The sequence below is a fragment of the Neopelma chrysocephalum genome, unplaced genomic scaffold, assembly GCF_003984885.1.
Source record: "Neopelma chrysocephalum unplaced genomic scaffold, ASM398488v2 Primary Assembly neopelma1_180, whole genome shotgun sequence".
In the NCBI taxonomy this organism is placed as follows: Eukaryota; Metazoa; Chordata; class Aves; order Passeriformes; family Pipridae; genus Neopelma; species Neopelma chrysocephalum.
In genome coordinates this window covers 92,422-110,910 of record NW_020897842.1, presented here as the reverse complement: position 1 = coordinate 110,910, position 18,489 = coordinate 92,422, and the positions used below count along the sequence as shown (strand labels likewise).

Here is an 18,489-nt window from a genome sequence, read left to right as displayed (position 1 = left end):
CCCTCATTTTTTTCCATTTTTCCCCATTTCCCCTCATTTTTTTCCATTTTTCCCCATTTCCCCTCACTTTTCCCATTTCCCCCATGTTTTTTTTCAGCAAACCTCACCGCACGCAATTTTTTCTTTTTCTTTATTTTTGATTTTTTTGTGTTGGTGCCGATGACCTCCCCTCACGTTCCGTCCACCTTCCTCTAGGTGCCAGCCACATCCCTGAGCAGCACCCGCTCGCAGGTGGCCCCTGGAGTGGCAGTGGCAGTGGCCTTGGTCCCGGTGGGAGCGGTTCTCCGTTCCTCCTGGACGGAGGTAAGGTGACGCTCTGGCAGCCAGCAGCAAAAGAGACTCCCAAATTTCACTGCTTCCACACCGAGATCCAGCAAAAGACACACACCCAAAATTTCACTGCTTTCCACACCGACATTCCAAAGGATTTTTTTCCTTCAGCCAAATGACTGGAGTTCCTCCTTTTACCTGGGGACAGGTTTTCCAAAATGATTCCTAAGGCTGCCAGTTATTTCCTTAAAGGAATGACTGTTCCTGCACAGGTGGGATCTCGGATGGGAAGCAAGATGGGCACGGTCTTAAGCTGTGCCAAGGGAATTTTAGGCTGGACATTGGGAAGAAGTTCTACCCAGAAGGAGTGACTGGGCATTGGAAGGGGCTGCCCAGGGAGGTGGTAGAGTCACCACCCCTGGAGGTGTTTAAGGAAAGACTGGATGTGCCACCGAGTGTTGGGTCAAAGTTTGGACTGGGTGATCTTTTCCAACCTGTTTGACTCTGGGAAGCACTAATGGAGTGTTCCCCATCTGTCTCAGACTGGCCATGTGGTCCTTTGTACTCAGGAACGGTGACTTATTAGAACTTCCTGGCTCGTTTGCTTGTTGTTGTAGGAATTTACAATCAATATTTGCAGTCCTGAGTCAGCACAGCAGAAACTCACGGGCTTTTCCTCCAAGTCCACCTTCTCTCTTGAAATCAGAGAAGAAAGTGTTTTAGTGCTTGTCTGAATCAGGGCCTGGGCTGTTCCAGTTTCAAGGAATTTAGTGTTCTTAGTCAACAGAAACAGTACCTGGGAGATGCAGGACTCCAGAGTTAAGTCCTGGAGTTAACTCCAGAGTTAAGGCTCAACAGCCTTATCCTGCTCTTGTAGGAAAAAATAGCAATTTTCTCACCGATTCAGTGGGAACAGAACTGGGAATTTGATGTATTAATATCCACGGGAGATGAGCCAGATCCTCCTTTCTTGCCTTGCTGCAAATGTGGAGCCACATGGCCCTGCTGGAGCCACACTTCCCTCGCAGTGGCGGGGTGAGAGCGCGCTCTCACCAGGCAGTGTTTGCTTTTCCTGCTAAAAACTGCAATCACTTCCCTGACAGCAAATCCAAAAAAAGATAACGTGTGATATGTGCCATTTTAAACCTTTCCTGTTGTGGCTCCCTTATCTCCTTTGGCTGTTGGACAGAGCTGAAGGATTCCTCGTGATCCACGATTTCTGCAGCTGCTCCAGGGAGTTCAAGAGCCTTCAAGGTTCAGGTGCCTTGTTCTGCCGTGGTTTTCAAGGCTCAGATCTGTAGCTCTTGCAGCCTTTCCTGCTCTTACTCTTTGCACAGACCACTCAGCTGTTTTAGAAACACTTTGTCAGCCACAATCCTGGCTTGTTTTCCTTCCTAAATCACAGTGGTAGGTCTTGGGGTAGATCATGGGAACTTAATCTCTGGAGTTTTTGGAGGATAGACACTCCCAGCCCAGCAAGTTAAAAGCAGCAAGAAGGTGAATCCAGACAGAATTCCCAAAGTTGGCCAGGCATCCCTCAGGACAAAGGTGATGTGCCATCCCTTTTCCTGCAGGAGCAATTCTTGGATGTGCTTCTTCCTTCCTTTCTGTCGTTTTCTTGGCTGCTTTTGGGTGTGAGCTGGGAAAGGGAGAGAGTTTCTCTGCCACTGACACATTGTGTGTCCTCGGACAAGTTGCTTCATCTCTTCACTTCCATCCCTGGGATTGTCCAAGGCCAGGCTGGACGGGGCTTGGAGCAACCTGGGCTAGTGGAAGGTGTCCCTGCCCGTGGCAGGGGGTGGGACTGATGAGCTTTGAGGTCCCTTCTAACCCAAACCATTCCACGATTCAATGATTCCTGACTCCACTTCTGGGATGCAGTCAGCTATTCTTGTAACATCCACTGGCTAAGCAGGGAATTTGGGAAGCGCTGTGGGCAAAGGGAAGGTGGAACATGCTTTAAGAGTTTTCCCAGGATACACATCCCGCGGCCGACGCGGTTTGGCCCAGCCATGGCCAATCAAAGGAAGTGCCCCAGTGACAAGTGCAAAGCTCTGGGGAGAGCAGGGATAGAGTGGATACCGAGCTGCCCAGTGGTGAAAGCAGAGGGGTGTCCTTGTTTGCTGGTGACACCCCCCAAACCTGCTGCAAAGCAAAGCTGTCTCTGCTGCTGCTCCGCTCCAGCCTCCGTCACGGCGTCCCTCATGGACTGCAGCCCTCAGCAGCCCAAAGTGCCATGGCAGTGTTGGAAAATCCCTGCATGAAGGGGACACACGGACACCATAAGGCTTTGCAGTTTTTCCTCGGGGGGCTGAGTGGGAAGAGCAGTGCCCCGTCCCCCGTGGGTGTGACGGCCTGCGCAGCCCCGTCCCCACCCCGTGGTCTCGGCTGGGCCTCCAGGGTTCTGGAGGGGCCCTGGGTATTAAAATGGGCTTGGTTTGTGTTCTGTTGGCCCCGCAGGTCTGAGCAGTGACAGCGGGCTGGGCGGGAGCACCGACGGCAGCACCGACATCCTGGTGTTCGGCTCCGTGGTGGACAGCGTGACCGAGGAAGGTGGGTGTGGTGGGACACAACCCTTGAGATGAGTAATCAGAGCTTTTAAACCATCCCAGAAGGGTCAGAGGAGAAGAGGAGGAAGACAAAGAAGGTGAAGGGATGGTCTTTTTGGGACCAGCGGCTCAAATTTAGAGGCATGGTGAGGTTGGTGCTACGGGAGGGACGGTTTTGGAAGTGGGTGTAACAGTTGAGGTAAAGTCCAAATATTGTAATCAGATTCTGAATATTGTAATCAGATTGTGAATATTGTAATCAGGTGATGGTATAAAACTGTAAAAGCGTGTCTTCTGTGCAATCAGTGTGGACAAAATATTTTTGTGCACCCTTGCAGCTGAGAAGTGCTTTTTGCCTTTTAATTCTCAAAAATAGTCCTGGTAATTATTTTCCTGATTGTAGGCATCAGGTGTCACAGAGGGAACTGGGGTGGCAGCTAAGGCAGGATGGATATCGGGGCTGTGTGGTGTCAGGAACAGCAGGGAACACGAGAAATTGGAAGTGGGAAGCTTTTTGGCTCATCTCTCTCCATCCTTTCCTGCCTCTCAGAGTGCGAGGTGTCCGAGGAGTCCAGCGGGGAGGCAGAGATTGAACAGGAGGCATCCGACTTGGAGGACCTGAGGGAGCTGCACCCTGGCTTGTTGATCTACAAGGCAGCACAAGCCCGAAATCTGCCCCTCATGGCAGAAGCACTTGCCCACGGTGCTGAGATCAACTGGGTGAATGACGAGGACGAGAACAAAACTCCTCTGATTCAAGCTGTGAAGGGGGTACGTTGTGAGGTCCTGGCTGTAGTTTGGAGTGCACTGACCATGGCCTGGTACGTCCTTGTGCATCCTCCCAGTGCTCCTGGCTGGGATATGTGCAAAAATTCCTCTTTTCCTCGCCAGGGCTCCTTGATAGCCTGTGAATTCCTGCTGCAGAACGGGGCAGATGTGAACCAAAGAGACAGCCGAGGCCGGGCCCCCCTGCACCACGCCACGTACCTGGGGCACACTGGGTGAGTGCTCTGCACCTTCCTGGGACGTTCTTCATCCCCCTGGGATCAGGATCCAGCATTAACACCAAGAGTCAGGGGTGAGGTGGGCGCAGGAGCTGGTTTTTGGGGAGTTGGTGGTTTGCAAAGCGTGGCTTTTATATCAGCAACGTGAACCCTGACAGAGGGGAGGGTTAGATGAGATATCAGGAAGAAATTGTTCCCTGTGAGGGTGGGGAGGCCCCTGGATCCCTGGAAGTGTCCAAGGCCAGGTTGGACGGGGCTTGGAGCAACCTGGGCTAGTGGAAGGTGTCCCTGCCCATGGCAGGGGGTGGAACGGGATGAACCCAAACCATTCCATGTTTCTATGAACTTGCTTGTCCAATGGATAATTGCCTCCCTGATGATGGATGGGGGTTGCTGTGTCCCTGCACACCCACTCCTCTCTCCGTGCCACGGCGGTGTTTCCCGATTCACACCAGCCCAAGTGAAGCTGTGCCTGCCTGTGGAAGGACAGCATCTTTGAGGGGTGGGGGAGCTGGAATTTCTGCTCTGATGGTCCCTTCCTGTCCCTCCTGCAGCCAGGTGTGCCTGTTCCTGAAGAGAGGGGCCAACCAGCATGCGGTGGACGGCGACGGGCAGGACCCGCTGAGCATCGCGGTGCAGGCGGCCAACGCAGACATCGTCACCCTGTGAGTGCTGCCAGGGCTGCCACTGCTCACACAGTCAGCCAGCCTGGCTCTCAAAACACTAGACCACTGTTGGCTCATCCCTGTTTTCCCTTTGGAATCTTTAGGATGCTGTACAGCGAGTTCAGAGGGTAAAACGTGCTGCTTTCAGAGCCTTGTGTTGCTCCCCTCTGGAGTGTGACCCCACAGATTGAGATAACTTTGGGGTTACAGTGCCTTTCCACTGTTAGCTGAAGCTTTAGAGTGGCCCCAGAACTGCTTCTGGTTCTGTTTGCTGTTTCTCCCAATACACAGCACTGCACTTTCCTGAGGCCTCAATAAATTTTGACCTCTGGCTGCGAGAGAAATGGGTCTGCCAGAAACCCGAGGGTCACTGGGATACATTTCAATGCACAATCAGAAAGAATATGCTGGGAAATATAGCATAATCTTTCTTAAGAGGAATACACTAGAATTAATCACCACCAGTGAATCTGTGTGAATTTTGGTATTTTTTGAAACTGAAACTGCTGGATGTGTTAATCTTTTCAGCTTCAGTGCATCTCCTTAGTTCAATTATCTTGTGTACTCCCAGTTGGGTGTGCAAAGGACACGGCACTGGGCCTTCAAAAAAAATCTGATATTTTAGTTCCCTGCTTTAGATTATTTCATGTTCACTTTGAAAAGAGGTCATGGCTGAGCTCGGATCAGGAACAGTGCCTGGAAAGTGCCACCAGGGAAGGAATAACCAAACCTCTCTCTGCTTGTGCTCTCTCTGTGTCCCACTCCAGGCTGCGTCTGGCTCGGATGAACGAGGAAATGCGGGAAGCAGAGGGTCCCTTTGGACAACCAGGGCAATATCCCAGCAACAGCCCCACTGAGCTGCAGTACAGGAAGTGTATACAGGAGTTCATCAGCCTTAATATAGACGAGTGTTAGTGACAACTCCCCCGCGTCCCCTCTGCTGTCTTGAAGTCGGGCTGAAGTTTTCCAGAAGCCCTGAGAAGCCCCATCCTTGGTATATTGGTGTTCCTTGCAGATTGGTCTGTTTTTGATGCCTGCACATATAGGTTGAGCTGCACACAGGAAGGACAAGGGGGTCTTTTCCTGTTGAGCATTAAGTTCTCATGCTTGACTACTGGATGGTTGGTTTTTTTGTGTAGGAGACTCCCAGGGCATGACTACAGACCGTGGCACGTGGACTTGAGTGTGTGAGAAGTGTGGGAGGCGAGTTTAGCGTTAAAAATAAAAGGAGAGAAAACAAAAAAAAACAAAAAAAGAGGAAAAAAAAACCAAACAAAAAAAGAGAAGAAAAGAGAAAAGGAAACCTTCTCTCACTGGGAGAAACCCACCAAGAACACGATCAGACGAAGCCGTCTCTGCCTCAGGGCGCTGAGTTCTTGTCTGAACAGTTGGCTTGGGAGGGATCCTGGCATGGAGCCCTGGGTCCTGGCAGCGTGACCAGCAGTTCAGAAAACTTCAGAGCTGACCTCTGAGTCAGGAACAGGCTGCTCTGTGGGGCAGAGACGTTTTGCTCCAGAAGGCACAGAGGGGGTAGGGCTGAGAGCGACGGCTCCTCACCTTCACTGCTCTCAGGACTAAACCAGCCACCCTCCCCCTTATTTTTTTTTGTTTGCCCTCGGTGGTTTAGCTGGTCAAAGCCATAGCTCCCTGCTTCCTGGGCCAAGATGCTAAGTGGCACAGTGTTGTGGGAGCAGCAGTGCTGATTTTTTGGAAGCTGGGAGAAGCTTGTCGCCGGCGATGGGCTTTGTGTCAGGGAAGAGAAGCCACGTCCAGCCCCCGCCACGGCCACGCCTGCAGTTGGACTTCAGCTCAGTTTGTGTCCTGGTCAACTCAGATTTTCTGACAGCATCCCTGGGAAGGAGAATTCCACTTGCATGTGTTCCCTCTGTGCTCACCCCCTGCATGCCGGAGCGTCTCAGCAGCTGGCCCAGGGGCTCTGGAGTTCCCCGGTTCCGGTGACCAGCAGAATCTTCTCGGTGTTCCTTTCCTTTTCCTCGTGCTGTTCTTTGCTGGAGTTGAGGGAATGTGGATCTGCTCAGAGCACTTTGTTGCTGTGTCGGTGGTCTGTGTCTCTGCAGAGCTGCTGGAGCTCTGTCATCCTGTCTTGGGAGGGCTGGCAGAGCACAGGCACCACTGGTGTCCTCTGGCTGGGAGCTGAGCTGTGCTCCTGGAAGAGCCTCTTCCCAACGTCCCCAACTGCAATTGGCATCAGAGTTTGTCAGGACTTGTGGGTGACAGTCCCCTGCCTGGGCACCGAGGCTGCTGGCTCTGGGGTCAGGCCATAGTGCCTTATGGATTGTCCTGGGATTTTGAGGGGATCAGGAGCTTGTGAGAAAAGCAAGAATCCCAGGCAGACTTCCCCATCCTCCTGCATTCCATCAGCAGTGATACAAAACCATCTTATTTCTCATCCATTGCACCTTTGACCTCACATTTTTTGCAGCCTGGCTGCTGCCCTGCTCACCCCTCAGTGGCTCAAACCCCTTGGTGGGGGAAAACCTTTGTAGGTTTGTTTCTTATTGCTCTAAATGTGCCCTCAGAGACTGAACCAGCAGCACTCGGTGCCCACCCACAGGTGGATCAATAAACTCCACTCAGTCTCTTGTAGGGTCCTCTCAGTTCAAGGGACAGCCCCTGCTTCCTTAGGAAAGTGCTGTCCCAAGTTTTCCTGCAGCCAGAGCAGTTTTCTGGCTGTGCAATCTGGATCTGGAGATCCATCTCTTTGTCTTGTTGCTTTCTCATTCCCGTTGGAGCTTCGGGATGAGTCCCCAGGGCTCAGTTCTGATCCCAGTGTCTGAATCTGGAGTGGTCCTGGGGGCTCTGCAGTGCAAACTCTGCCCCCAGGGCCTTTCATGCTTCCTGAAATAAGGAACAATCTCCTTCCAGCGGTCTTGGAAAATGAAAATTCTCCCTTTTTAGCTGCTCAGTGCCTGGTCTGGAACTATCCTGTGGTCTTGGAGCAGGCAGTGCTCCCTCTGAACTTTTCCCTGGGTGAAAGCTGTAGGACAGACCCTGCAGCTGGCAGAGGGCAGATCCCTTGGTCTGCTCATCCTCTGCCCAGCTCTGGCACCCTCAGGAGTGACTCAGGACCACATGTGGCACACAATGCCATCCTTGCTGCCCTTCAGAGGAGCTGGGAAGTGTAAATCCCTGGTTCAGGGGACAGCTGTGAGCAGGGACTTGATTGTAGCTCCCAGGGGTGACTCTGGAGTCAGCCCTGGGTGGAGAGGGCTCCCTGCAGGCAGGAGCTGGGTGAGTGATGCCAAAGGCAGGCAGACATGTCCCGTGTGTGGCAGTGCCACTTCTTGGTCCCCCTCAGCTTGCACTGGGGGTTAAACATCCTCCTGCCCCCCGTGTGAGGGTGTAGCATCTCTTCCCTCTGTGTTTCTCATGCAGGATCCAGAGGTGACCACTTTCCATGCTCGAGGAGCTTCATCTTTCACTCATTTGCATCAGGATTTGGCTTCTTTCTGATCCAAACCACCTCAAGCTTCAATTATTTCCCCCCCTCCCCGAGCAGGGTGGTGCCTTCACTCGTGTGTCCCTCCCTTCCCTGTCAGCTGCACCCCTTTGCTCTGCAGCTGCTGGAGGTGCTGCAGTTCAGTCTGAGCGTGGCCAGGAGCAAACCTGCAGGCTGGAAATCACGGGGGGGGGGGGAGCAAAGCCCCTGCAGCCCTCCCTGCTCCCTGCAGAGCTGGCAGGAGATCAGCTGCCTCCAACTGTTTGGTATTTTGGAGCTGTGAAGTAGTGCCACCGAGCTCTCCTTAGGAAACATCCATGACCTATCTTTGGTGGCATCAGGGTAGCTGAACCCAGCCCCTCTCAGAAAACTCTGGCAGGCAGGGAAAGCAAACACAACACAAGTGCATTCTCCTATCCTGGGGTGGGGTTGGCTGCTGGTGGCCAGTGGTGCTGAGCCTGTCCCCAGGACTGTGCTGTGCTCAGGGTGACATCCTGCCATCCCCCTGAGCGCTTGGAGTGCTCTACACACCCCTCACCCAGCCACGAGCTCGCTCTGCTTCCCGGGGTAGGAGCCGAGAGATTCCCTGCAGTGAATCCTCTCTCCAGTCCTATCCCTGTTTTATACTGACCTGCATCGATCCAGACAGTTTTTTTGGTGCTGATGTGCCCTCAAGTCGTGCCCTTCCCACGCTGAACCCGAGCTGGCATCCTTCAGGGTACCTCAAAGATCTCCAGAGTGAAATAACTGTTTCACCACTGCCATGGTCCTTGCTCTGTTCATGGATCTTTGTCCAGCAATGGGGTTTTTTTACGTGTACAGCGACTTAAAACACCCCAATTGGTTTTTTTCCAGCTTTTTAGGAGAAAAAAAAATACAAAACTGATTTAGAAATACAAAACTGATCCTTTCTGAAAGCCCGGGAGAACTGTGGCTTCCACTTGGGGTCGTTTTTATTTCGTGGGAACATCCAAAAAATCATGTACAGTTCGGTCCTTTTGAAGCTCAGACTCACTGCTGAAGTACATGAAGTTAAAGCAAAATGTAAATACTGATGCAAAAAGCAGTGTCTTGCAAGACAATTTATCTATTTAACATGTATTGGTACTTTATTTAGATTCAATGTATAAAGCAACTTTGTGCACTTTTCCTACATTACAGTATTGGGGGGTTTTATGTTCTTTTGTTATGGGTTTTGTGCTGTCTTTTTTAATCAGTGAAATTGTTAAGTATTTAATTTATTATTGATGTGCCCAGAGGACTAGTGCAATTTTTATTCAATACAGTTTGTCTGTATTTAATGTCAGGATTTTTTTTTGTAGCATTGTTAGGGAATATTTTTCCAAACCTGCCTTTTTCCCCCCCACCCACAATTCTCCTTTCTTTTCCCCCTCCCCTTCCTCCCCTTTCTCTTCTGTTTCCATTATACAGATTGTGAGGCATTAAATGCCTCAAATTCAAAATATAACCCAACACTCGAGTACATCCCGCAGTTTCCAAAACAAAATTAAGTTCTCCAGGAAAAAAACACGCTAAGGAGGCACTTCTCGATGTTTTCTGTGTTTCTTTGATTTGGTATTTTATTTTTTTTTGGCTTGGGGTGGGTGTGTGTGTGCGTGTGCCTTTCGAAGTTTGCAGGGGAGAGAGTGGGGAAGTCGGACAGAAAATTTTGCTTTCAACAAAGGAAACTGCTCACCAGGCTCCAGGGAAGACGAGAAATCCAATATTTTCTCCTTTCCCTGCTTCCAATACAGCTGGATTTGGGTTGTTTTGAGACATCTCAATGCCAGAACTGCTCTTTTTTCCCCCGCTCTCGTTTCTTTTCGAAGAGGGCAGGTTTGTTTTCTCTGGTTGCATCCACAGATAAACATGAGGAGATTTGCCTTTGTCTCGAAAGCAACGTGCCAGGCATTGCCCAAACCATCCCTCAGCCACACGGATCCTTCATCCTTTGAGTTTTTGACCATCTGGGTGAATATTTCTCTACCTGTCCTCGCTTTTATTTGACCCGACCCTTTAACCAAGTGCCTGGACAGGTAGGTTTGAATCTTTGGGGTCTTGCCACGCACGTCCCTGATTCCAGGTGGGATGAGTTCAGGGTTGCTGGCAAGTGGAAACGATCCCCTCTTGTGTTCCCTCTCAGCCAGGGAAGCCTCAGGTTATTTTAATATTGCTGGCTCTGAGATGGTCCCTGCAGTGGGGAGCGAGGGGGGAAAAACTGGAATTGGAAGGATTTAAAGGCATTTAAAGAATGTCTTTAACAAAAAAAAAATATAGGAGAAGCTGAGGCTGTGATGAGTGTAAAATAAAATCACTGAGGTGGGAAGAGACCTCTGAGATCATCGAGTGGATGATCCTGCAGCTTCGAGGAGAGAGTTGAACAGGTGATTTTTGAAGAACTAGCTCAGTCACATCTCAGAGCAGCAAAACTGGCCGTTATTTATGCAAGAAAAAAAACCCCCAGGACCTCCTAAAGAAATGCACTGATGAACTCCCTGTCCAGTGGCCACGACGTGGCTGGTCCCTGCCAGGCCCCTGGGCTGTGCCCAGCCCACGTGTCCCCTCACTGCCCGAGCATTCTTGCTTTCAACCAAAGACAAAAACAGGCTGAAAGGTGACATTCAACCCTGGCTTAGCTGGTGACAAACACCCCTGTGAAGTGTGTGTGAGTGTGGTGCTGTCACACGGAGAGGGGGGTGTGGGAAGGAGGGACTGAGCAGCAGAAGGGAGAGGGGGAGTTCTGGAGAAACACGTTTTTGGGGGGTTTTTTTGTTTTTTTTTTTTTTGGAGATTCCAAAATACAGGAGTGCTGTTTCCATAGGAACAGGGCTGGCAGCAGTCTGCCTGCTGGGAATTTGGGCTGGGGTCACACCCTGCTGGGAATTTGGGCTGGGGTCACACCCGTCCTGAGCTGTGCTGGTGGGAAGACAGGGCAGGGAATGGTTGTGGGGAGGGAACGAGGAGCCAAAGGGTTGTGGCCAAGGGAGTTCCCAAGGCACAAGGAGGACCACGAGTGCTCCCAGTGCAGCAGTTGGGGTGGGCAGAGAGGATTTCTGGAGCTGGAGCATTTGCTCCACAAACCCAGCACTGAGCACCTTCCTCCCCACAGGGGCACGTTTGGGTTCCGTGTCCTCCTGCTCCCGTAGGTGACCCCTGGGAGTGACCTCTGGCGTCCCTCAGGTTGTCTATGGCTCTGTGGACCTCTCAGTTGACTTCCACCCATCCCACAGCACGCAGTGTTGGCGTGGATACCCCGCCCTGGGGGTGCTGGATCCCGGGAATTGCTCCAGCCTTTCCTTCCGCAGGGTCGCCCTCCTGGCAGCCCCTTCCCGGGGGCTCCCAAACCTTCCTCTCCAAACAGCACAGGGACAAAGGAGTCCTGGAGGGACAAAGGAGTCCTGTAGCCAGGCCAGAGCTGCTGAGTGTGGTTGGTGGCCCCGGGGCTGTGCCACTTGCTGTAAATAAAGCTGTAACCTTATTAACCTCCTCCCTTCACTTTGCCTGCTTTCGGTACAACTTTGTAACAGGTTTTTTAATCCCCCCCCCCTTTCCCCACACAGCCTGTACTGACTGTAACCATGGAACCAGGTATTCTCTATGTTATTATCTTTGTACAATTTTAAAACTGTTGCTGTGGTGTCTGCCTTTTCCCCCCCCCTCTCCTCCCTTCCCTTCTCTTCTATGGTCTCTTGAAGCACTGTCAATAAAAATCTAGATAAACTCCTTCCCTCCTCCTCCTTCGCTTGATTTATTGATGTAGGATTTCTTGCCTTGCTGCCTGTCTTAACTGGAGCTGGAAAACCCCCTTTTAACCTGTTTCCCTTTCCCTCTGCAGCCCCCCAGGCTGAGCTGTGTGGTAGCTGAGTAGCCTGGAATGCCACACAAATACTCTGCATTTTTGGTTTGGGTTTCTGTGACTCTTGTCTTGTGAGGATGGGATTTCAGGCTGCTTTGGGGTAAAGGTTGACAAGGCTCAGGTCACCCCCTTGCCCCAACCCACCCATTGGTGCCTCCTGAATTCCTGAATCAGTTAATCCTTGATCCTGGCTCTGTCCCAGGAGACCTTGCACTCCATGGAAATACCCCTTCTGCACATGGACCACCCTTTCCCCCCTCCTTGGGCTCTCCCATCCCGTGTGTCTGTGGCAGAAAAAAATAAAACAAGAAGGAGAAAAGACAAGACTGGCCTGGCCTCATGATTTCTGGAAAATGAATGGAGAAAGGGAAATTGGGGAATAAATTCTGTTTTCCTCTGGAGGGACAAACAGATCCCAATTAATGAATCCAGGTAGACTCATTAACTCAGTGGAGGAGTTAAATAGGAGTTAAATAGGAGCATTACACTAATTTTTAAGGCATTTGTGGAAGGAGAGCTGAGTGATATTCCAGTATATTTATAAGCACAGGGTTTGGGAGACACTTGGCTTGCTCCCACCCTCTCACTGACTCCCACTGCCCCTCCCTGGCTGTTTCCTGGCTAAAAAAAAACTCACACAACTTCCCAAGGATAAACACACTGAAGACTGAAACGTGACTGCAGAAACCCAGCTCTCCAAAGACTCTTTTCCTTTAGTTAATGAGGATTAAATGCTCAAATATCTTCGAAAATCTGGGACTGGGACTTTGCCAGAGCAGGAGGGTTCTTGTCACTGGGGTTACAGCTCAGTGGTGCCAGGACAAATGTTTTACTGGTGACCTCACGAGGGATATATTCATGATTTTATCAACATGATCAGCTCCTGACAGCAGCTCTCTGTCCTGCTGCCTGTGGGTGACAGTGACACTGTTTGCCTGTGTCAAACAGGAGCTCTGCCTGAAAGACTGAAGGTCTTCACTGAATACCTGGGATCCTTCACTTATCTCTGCCCCTGTGGGTTCACCCCCAGGTAAAAATGAGCTCAGCAGCTCCAAAATTGCCTCAGAACAGTCACCAAAATTGCCTCAGAACGGTCAAGCAGCAGCTGGAGAAGCAAAGATGTCACTGCTGGGATGCTGGTGCCTAATTACCCCCAGAATTGCAGCATAAAACCCATTCCTGCACGGGGAGATTCATCGTGGGACACCTGAACTCTGTGGCTTTGCTGTCCCAGAGGGCTGTTATTATCTGCTGGTGCCCTTCCCCAGGTTGTTCTGCTCCAGCAACGAGCTCTGGGGGCCAGCAGATCCCAGCCTGGCACTGGAGCAGGGAGCTGGGACTGGATTTATTCACAGTCATGTGAATAAATATGTGATTTGAATATGTCATATGAATAAAACGTGCTCTTGTGATTCTGAGCACAACCCACCCCCTTTGGGGCCTCGATTTTTTTGGCAAAGCCCAGCTCAGGTGGGAGAGCTCCACATATTTCAGTGCTGACATCACAGGCACGGAGGGATGACCCCAATGCAGAATTTGGGAGGTGATTTCCCAACTGCAGCAGGGTGAGGGATGTTCTGTAATAAAGAGGAACCTGCTAAGCTGAAAATTGGTCCCCACCCTCAGCAGAGAGTGAGCTGAGCTCCCTCCACACCTGAGACCTGTTCCTGGGCTCCCACAGAAACCATTTGATCCTACTAAAGGTGGCACCAGCAGGTGGGAAGCAGATTTTTCCCCATCCCTGTTTTCTGTGTTGCCACATCCCTCCTATGCCAACTCCGACCACAAGATAAGATGTCACCACTTGATCTCTGGTCCTGCTGGGACCTTTGGACAGAGGATTTGATCCTTTCTCCCAAATTTGGCTCCTTCTGGATATTATATTGCAAGATGCAGTGGTTTTTCTAGCACGCTGAGACCAGTATTAAGCAAATCAAGCAAAACTGAGGCTTTCAAAACCATGCTGGTGCTTGGCTGGGAGGATTCCACCTCCCTGTCTGGAAGCAAAACTCTTTCCATGATTTGGCCCTTACAAATTTAAGCTTCTGGACCTTTTGAAGAAGATGTTTCCAGAGCCAAGACTTAGAAATAACAATTAGGCAACAAGGACCCCAAATATCAATTGAAGGCAAAACAAAGTCAAACTAAACCCCCAGTCACAGTCTGTAGTCAGAGCATTTTATTCTTTAAAAAAGTTACAAAACAAAGCTTGTGGATTTCTTGTTAACTCTCATTTTCTGCAGCAAGTCACAAACAAGGTCATAACAGAGTAAAATGCTCCTGTGCAAACGTCAGCATCAAAAATAAACGTGTTATTTTATGTACATATAAGTTACTGTCAAATATTAACATTAAACCATCTCTGTTTATAAATGGACTGCAACAAAAACGCAGCATTGTTTAATCTTCTACAGAAATCAGATGCTTTTTCGCCTAAAAAAGGCATCAACCCCATTTCTTCTCTTCCTTTGCCCTCTGAGGGTGAAATCATCTGGGGTGAGTCTAAAAGCATCTCAGCAGCAGCATCCTGTGCCTTGGCCTCAAAATGCAGCAGGAACAGGCTCAGGACAAGAGGTGTCTTGGAAGCCAAGCTGGAATCAGAGCCTGTTACAAGCTCGTGACAAGCCTGGATGTGAATCATGGAATCATGGAATGGTTTGGGTTGGAAGGGACCTCAAAGCTCATCTCCTTCCAACCCCCTGCCACAGGCAGGAGCACCTTCCACTGGACCACACAATCCTTGGCCTCCACTGGAATTCTTTCCATGAACAGCCAGGCTGGAGCACGTCTGTGAAATGTAGATGGGCCTGGAGCCACAGGCTGGTTTCCTCACAGGGGTTCATAAATGAAGAGCTGTGAACAGGCTTTTGTGAGGGAACTCAAGGACTGTCCCAAGAGCAGAAGGGCAGCTCTGCCCTCCCCAGACGCTCCTTAGGATCCACTAACCCTGGCTCCAGGACACATGGATGGGTCAGCAGGGAACCTGCAGCAGCTGGAGGAGGATTCCCAGGCTCAGGGAGCTGTGGAGGCTCTCCCAGGCCGTGGATCCAGGATGTCTCTGTTTGGCACCTTCCTGGGAGCAGCAGAGGAGTTCCCAGTCTCCCACTTCTCCAGACACACCCTCAGCTCTTCAGTTCCCCTCCCAAACTGCTGTCCTGTGTGTCCCTAAACCCCCCCAGCACCACCTCAGGGCAGCTCTCAGCCATTCCCACCTCGCTGGAGGGAGGATGAAGGTGCAGGTCTCCACTGCTGTCCCTGGCAACAGCCACCCCAGAGGGGGGACCCTGAGCACAATCCTCCCCTTTCCCAGCCTCTTCCTGCACAACCCTGTAGTTCTCCAGGGCCAGGCTCACGCTGGGGACAGTGGCAGTGGGAGCCACTCTCAGGGTCTTCTTGGACCTGAGCCTTTGGTAGCAGAAGAGGAGAGACAGGACCAGGGTGTCGATGAGCAGCTCGAACATCTCAACCACAGACAGCACTGAGGAGCCAAACCAGAGGCTCCACTGGCTCCCCATGCTGGACAGCAGCAGGTTCTCCTGTGGGAAGAGTCACAGGGTTGTGTTTATCAACCTGGGAACAGGAAATCTTTGCCCATTGTCAGCAGGTCAGTTCGGCGCTGCCATCCGGGGAGGGAATTAGGTGTAAAATGGGAAAAAACTCCCAGTCTCTTCCCTAAAGAGAATATTCCCATGCTGGCAGCTGGAAATAACCCTCCCTCCAGCCATCCTGACACCCAAAACTAACGACAGGGCACAGGGTTTGGAGCTGGTGGGGTGGAACCTACTGAGAGCAGAGGAGACTCGTTCACGGACTGGTAGTTGAGCTGCTTGTAGAAGATGGTCACCTTGGCAATGTCCCTCCTGGAGGGGAGAGAGGGAGCAGTCAGGAATGCTGGGACATCACCTGGCATTCACCTGCTGGTTTTACTTGCTGATTCCCACGCCCACAAACCTTCCTCCTGAGGGAGTTCAACACATGGAAAAAGCTCCCGGGAGTCGATGTCTCCCAGCGTTGTGAGGAGAGCCTGGAAGTTTATTGGATGACCCTGCACATTTTTTTCTCTAGTCCTCCCTTTCCAGCCTTAACATCTACAAATTCTGGGAAGGTGAAGAGTTAATCCAGGGTTTTTAACAGGGACTAACCTGTTGCTGGTGGAGTTGTACCCATTCTGGTGCCTCAGAGCCTGGCGGACCCAGTCCTGCAGCAAAGAGGGGTGTTAGTGGCAGTCCTGCCTCTGGAGCTTTTCTGTGTTTTCTGTGTAGATTTTTAGCAAATAAAATGGCTATTGCAAATATTAAAAAATGATGTAATTGGCTGATTTATAATATATATAGTGATAGCTATCAAGCACTAGCCATATTTGCCAGATTATCAAGGAAATACACGCTGATGTTTTAGGTGTGCAAAACATTCTGGTTCATTATTCTGCCTTTGATGGGCAACCCCACCAGAGAATTTCCTCTTTTAAAATCCACTGGTGGTGTTTACATCTCCATTATCACCTACAGGGGCTGGGAAGTACCTGAGACTTTGCTGATGGCCACTTCGCTGTCCCAGCAGACACCTTGTACAGGGATTCCCTGGGGAGATAAAAGAGGAGATTATGATCACAATGACTCCTGCCACGAAGGAGTTTAACAATCCCAACTAGTACCCAAAGCAGAAGTTCCTGGGGAAGCTCTTGAGGTCCTTGGAAAAAGCTCTCTAAGTCAGCTTAGAAAATAAAACCAGAAAATGTTCAGGTCAGGAGGAAAACTAGAATGGTTTCAAAATCCTGGTAGCTTTTCTTTGATATGTTCAAAACGAAAATATTTTGCTTTAAAACACGTCTTTCCATTTTGAAACTGACCCCCAATAAAAAAGGTGAAAATAAAGTGATAAAGGTTGAGAAATGACACAAAATAGCTTGGTTTGGGCTTTAATAAAACACTGTAGTATGATTAAAACTATCAGTTCTTATTTAATTTGTCTAATGCCATCTCTTCCCTTTCCCAGCGCTGGGGTTCAAACATCACACTGAAACCTCTCTGGCTCAGGAAAAGCCAGTTGATGCAGAAATTTTCCACTCAGTTGCCCCCTGTCACTGGTGGGATTTCCCCCTCCAAGCTGGCATTTCTGAGTTGTTCTGTTTTTGGGACCCACCTGCAGGGCTTGGGGCACTGGTCGAAGCAGTTCAGGTGGTGATTTCTGAGCCTGTTGTAGAGCTGGTAAAAGCAGTGCCCTGGGGAAAGGAATGGAAGGGACACACTCTCAGATGCTTCCTCTCCCCCTTTGGAATGGTTCCAGAGGAGGTTCACCCCCCTGGAAGTACAGGTGAGGATCTGCTGAGGGTGGGACACCAGGAAACCAGGAGGGGTTCATTCAAAGCTTTGGCACAGAATCATGGAATCACACAAGGTTTGGGTTGGGAAGGGACCTTAAAGATCAACCAGTTCCACCCAGGGACACCTTCCACTATCCCAGGCTGCTCCAACCTGGCCTTGGACACTTCCAGGGATCCAGGGGCAGCCACAGCTTCTCTGGGCAACCTGTGCCAGGGCCTCCCCACCCTCCCAGGGAAGGATTTCATCCATGTATTTCTCACACCAGTGTTGAGAAGATGAAAGGGTTTGATCCTCTATGAATGTCCTTAATAAGGAGTTTTTATCACCAGCTTGATATCCATGGATAACCCAGCCAGGTGCCTGTCACCCACTGGATTCAGGGATTCAGGGAGCATTTGGACAACACCCTCAGGCACAGGGTGGGAGTGTTGGGATGTGCTGTGCAGGGCCAGGAGCTGGGCTGGATGATCCTTGTGGGTCCCCTCTGTGATTCCATGAGTCCATCTAAGCAGGAGGGATCCAAGGAGCCCCAAAACCAGGGAGTGCTGCAGGAGGGTGTTCCCTTCTCCAAGGGGGACCAGCCAGCAGTCCCTGGCTCTTACCCCAGGCAGGCTGCTTGTTGTAGTCACAGTACTCAGCCCCAGGGGGCAGGGGGTAGTAGTAATAGCCACAGCCACACTTCTGAACCATGATGTGCTGGAAGCAGGAGTGCAAACAAGCCTGGAAAATAAAGGAGGAAAAAAAGAGGCCGGATAAGCCAGGAATTCTCAGTGTGGAGGATGCAGCTCTCAGGAGACAAGGTACAGGTTTTGTCACTGCAAAAAGACACCCAGCCATGATGATGTGGAAGGTTTCATTTCTCCTTCCTTGATTTTACGTTCTGGGAGACAGAATCTTCCCAGCTCTCTTGTTCATTGTGCCCAGAAACGTCTGAGTTAAACAGCCCAAAAAAACTCGAGCCAGGAGCAGCTACTGACACAAATAAAGACCTGATGGCCCAAAAATGTCCCACCAGAGCAGCAAGACAGCCTTGACTGGCCTGATCTCCCTTGTGTCAGAAGGAGGGAACAGCCCCAGTGTTTAGCACTGATTATCCCCTGCTCAATCAAACACATTCCAAGTTATGACACCCTGGCTGGGAGCTTCTTTTGGAGGGGCAGGAATCTCTGTTCTCTCCAGCAGTGAAGCTGCTGACTCAGAGGATCTCTCTGGAGAGGGAGGGATGAGCTGTGTGTGCTCAGCTGGGGCTCAGCCAGCACTCCCACGGTACCTGCAGGGTGTAGGAGTTGTTGTACAGCAGCTTCACATCCACATCAGCCCCATTAGTTGTGCATTTCCCATAATTGCCACCCAGGCGATTC

At 50.7% G+C, this 18,489-nt stretch overlaps 2 protein-coding genes across 5 annotated transcripts in view; one reads left to right on the top strand and one right to left on the bottom strand.

Annotated features, from left to right (window-relative positions):
* Positions 1–5,720, top strand: part of ACAP3 (ArfGAP with coiled-coil, ankyrin repeat and PH domains 3) — a 73,769-nt gene extending 68,049 nt beyond the window's left edge. For 2 of the 4 annotated variants that reach the window (XM_027702070.1, XM_027702069.1), the window contains exons 20-25: positions 196–303; positions 2,731–2,823; positions 3,370–3,590; positions 3,711–3,820; positions 4,378–4,488; positions 5,256–5,720. In XM_027702070.1, coding sequence (XP_027557871.1) covers positions 196–303; positions 2,731–2,823; positions 3,370–3,590; positions 3,711–3,820; positions 4,378–4,488; positions 5,256–5,403 — 791 coding nt within the window. In that variant the 3' untranslated portion in view covers positions 5,404–5,720. Of the gene's footprint in view, positions 1–195; positions 304–2,721; positions 2,824–3,369; positions 3,591–3,710; positions 3,821–4,377; positions 4,489–5,255 lie in introns of all 4 variants that reach the window. The other 2 variants (XM_027702072.1, XM_027702071.1) reach the window with 2 other exon arrangements.
* An 8,829-nt stretch (positions 5,721–14,549) lies between these two features.
* Positions 14,550–18,489, bottom strand: part of SCNN1D (sodium channel epithelial 1 delta subunit) — a 15,451-nt gene continuing 11,511 nt past the window's right edge. The window contains exons 7-13 of the mRNA XM_027702133.1: positions 18,399–18,489; positions 17,731–17,848; positions 16,947–17,025; positions 16,327–16,384; positions 15,947–16,002; positions 15,589–15,664; positions 14,550–15,340 (exon numbers count right to left, since the gene is read on the bottom strand). The exon at positions 18,399–18,489 is cut by the window's right edge and continues 10 nt beyond it. Of these exons, the coding sequence (XP_027557934.1) occupies positions 14,927–15,340; positions 15,589–15,664; positions 15,947–16,002; positions 16,327–16,384; positions 16,947–17,025; positions 17,731–17,848; positions 18,399–18,489 (892 nt within the window). The 3' untranslated portion in view covers positions 14,550–14,926. The remainder of the gene's footprint in view (positions 15,341–15,588; positions 15,665–15,946; positions 16,003–16,326; positions 16,385–16,946; positions 17,026–17,730; positions 17,849–18,398) is intronic.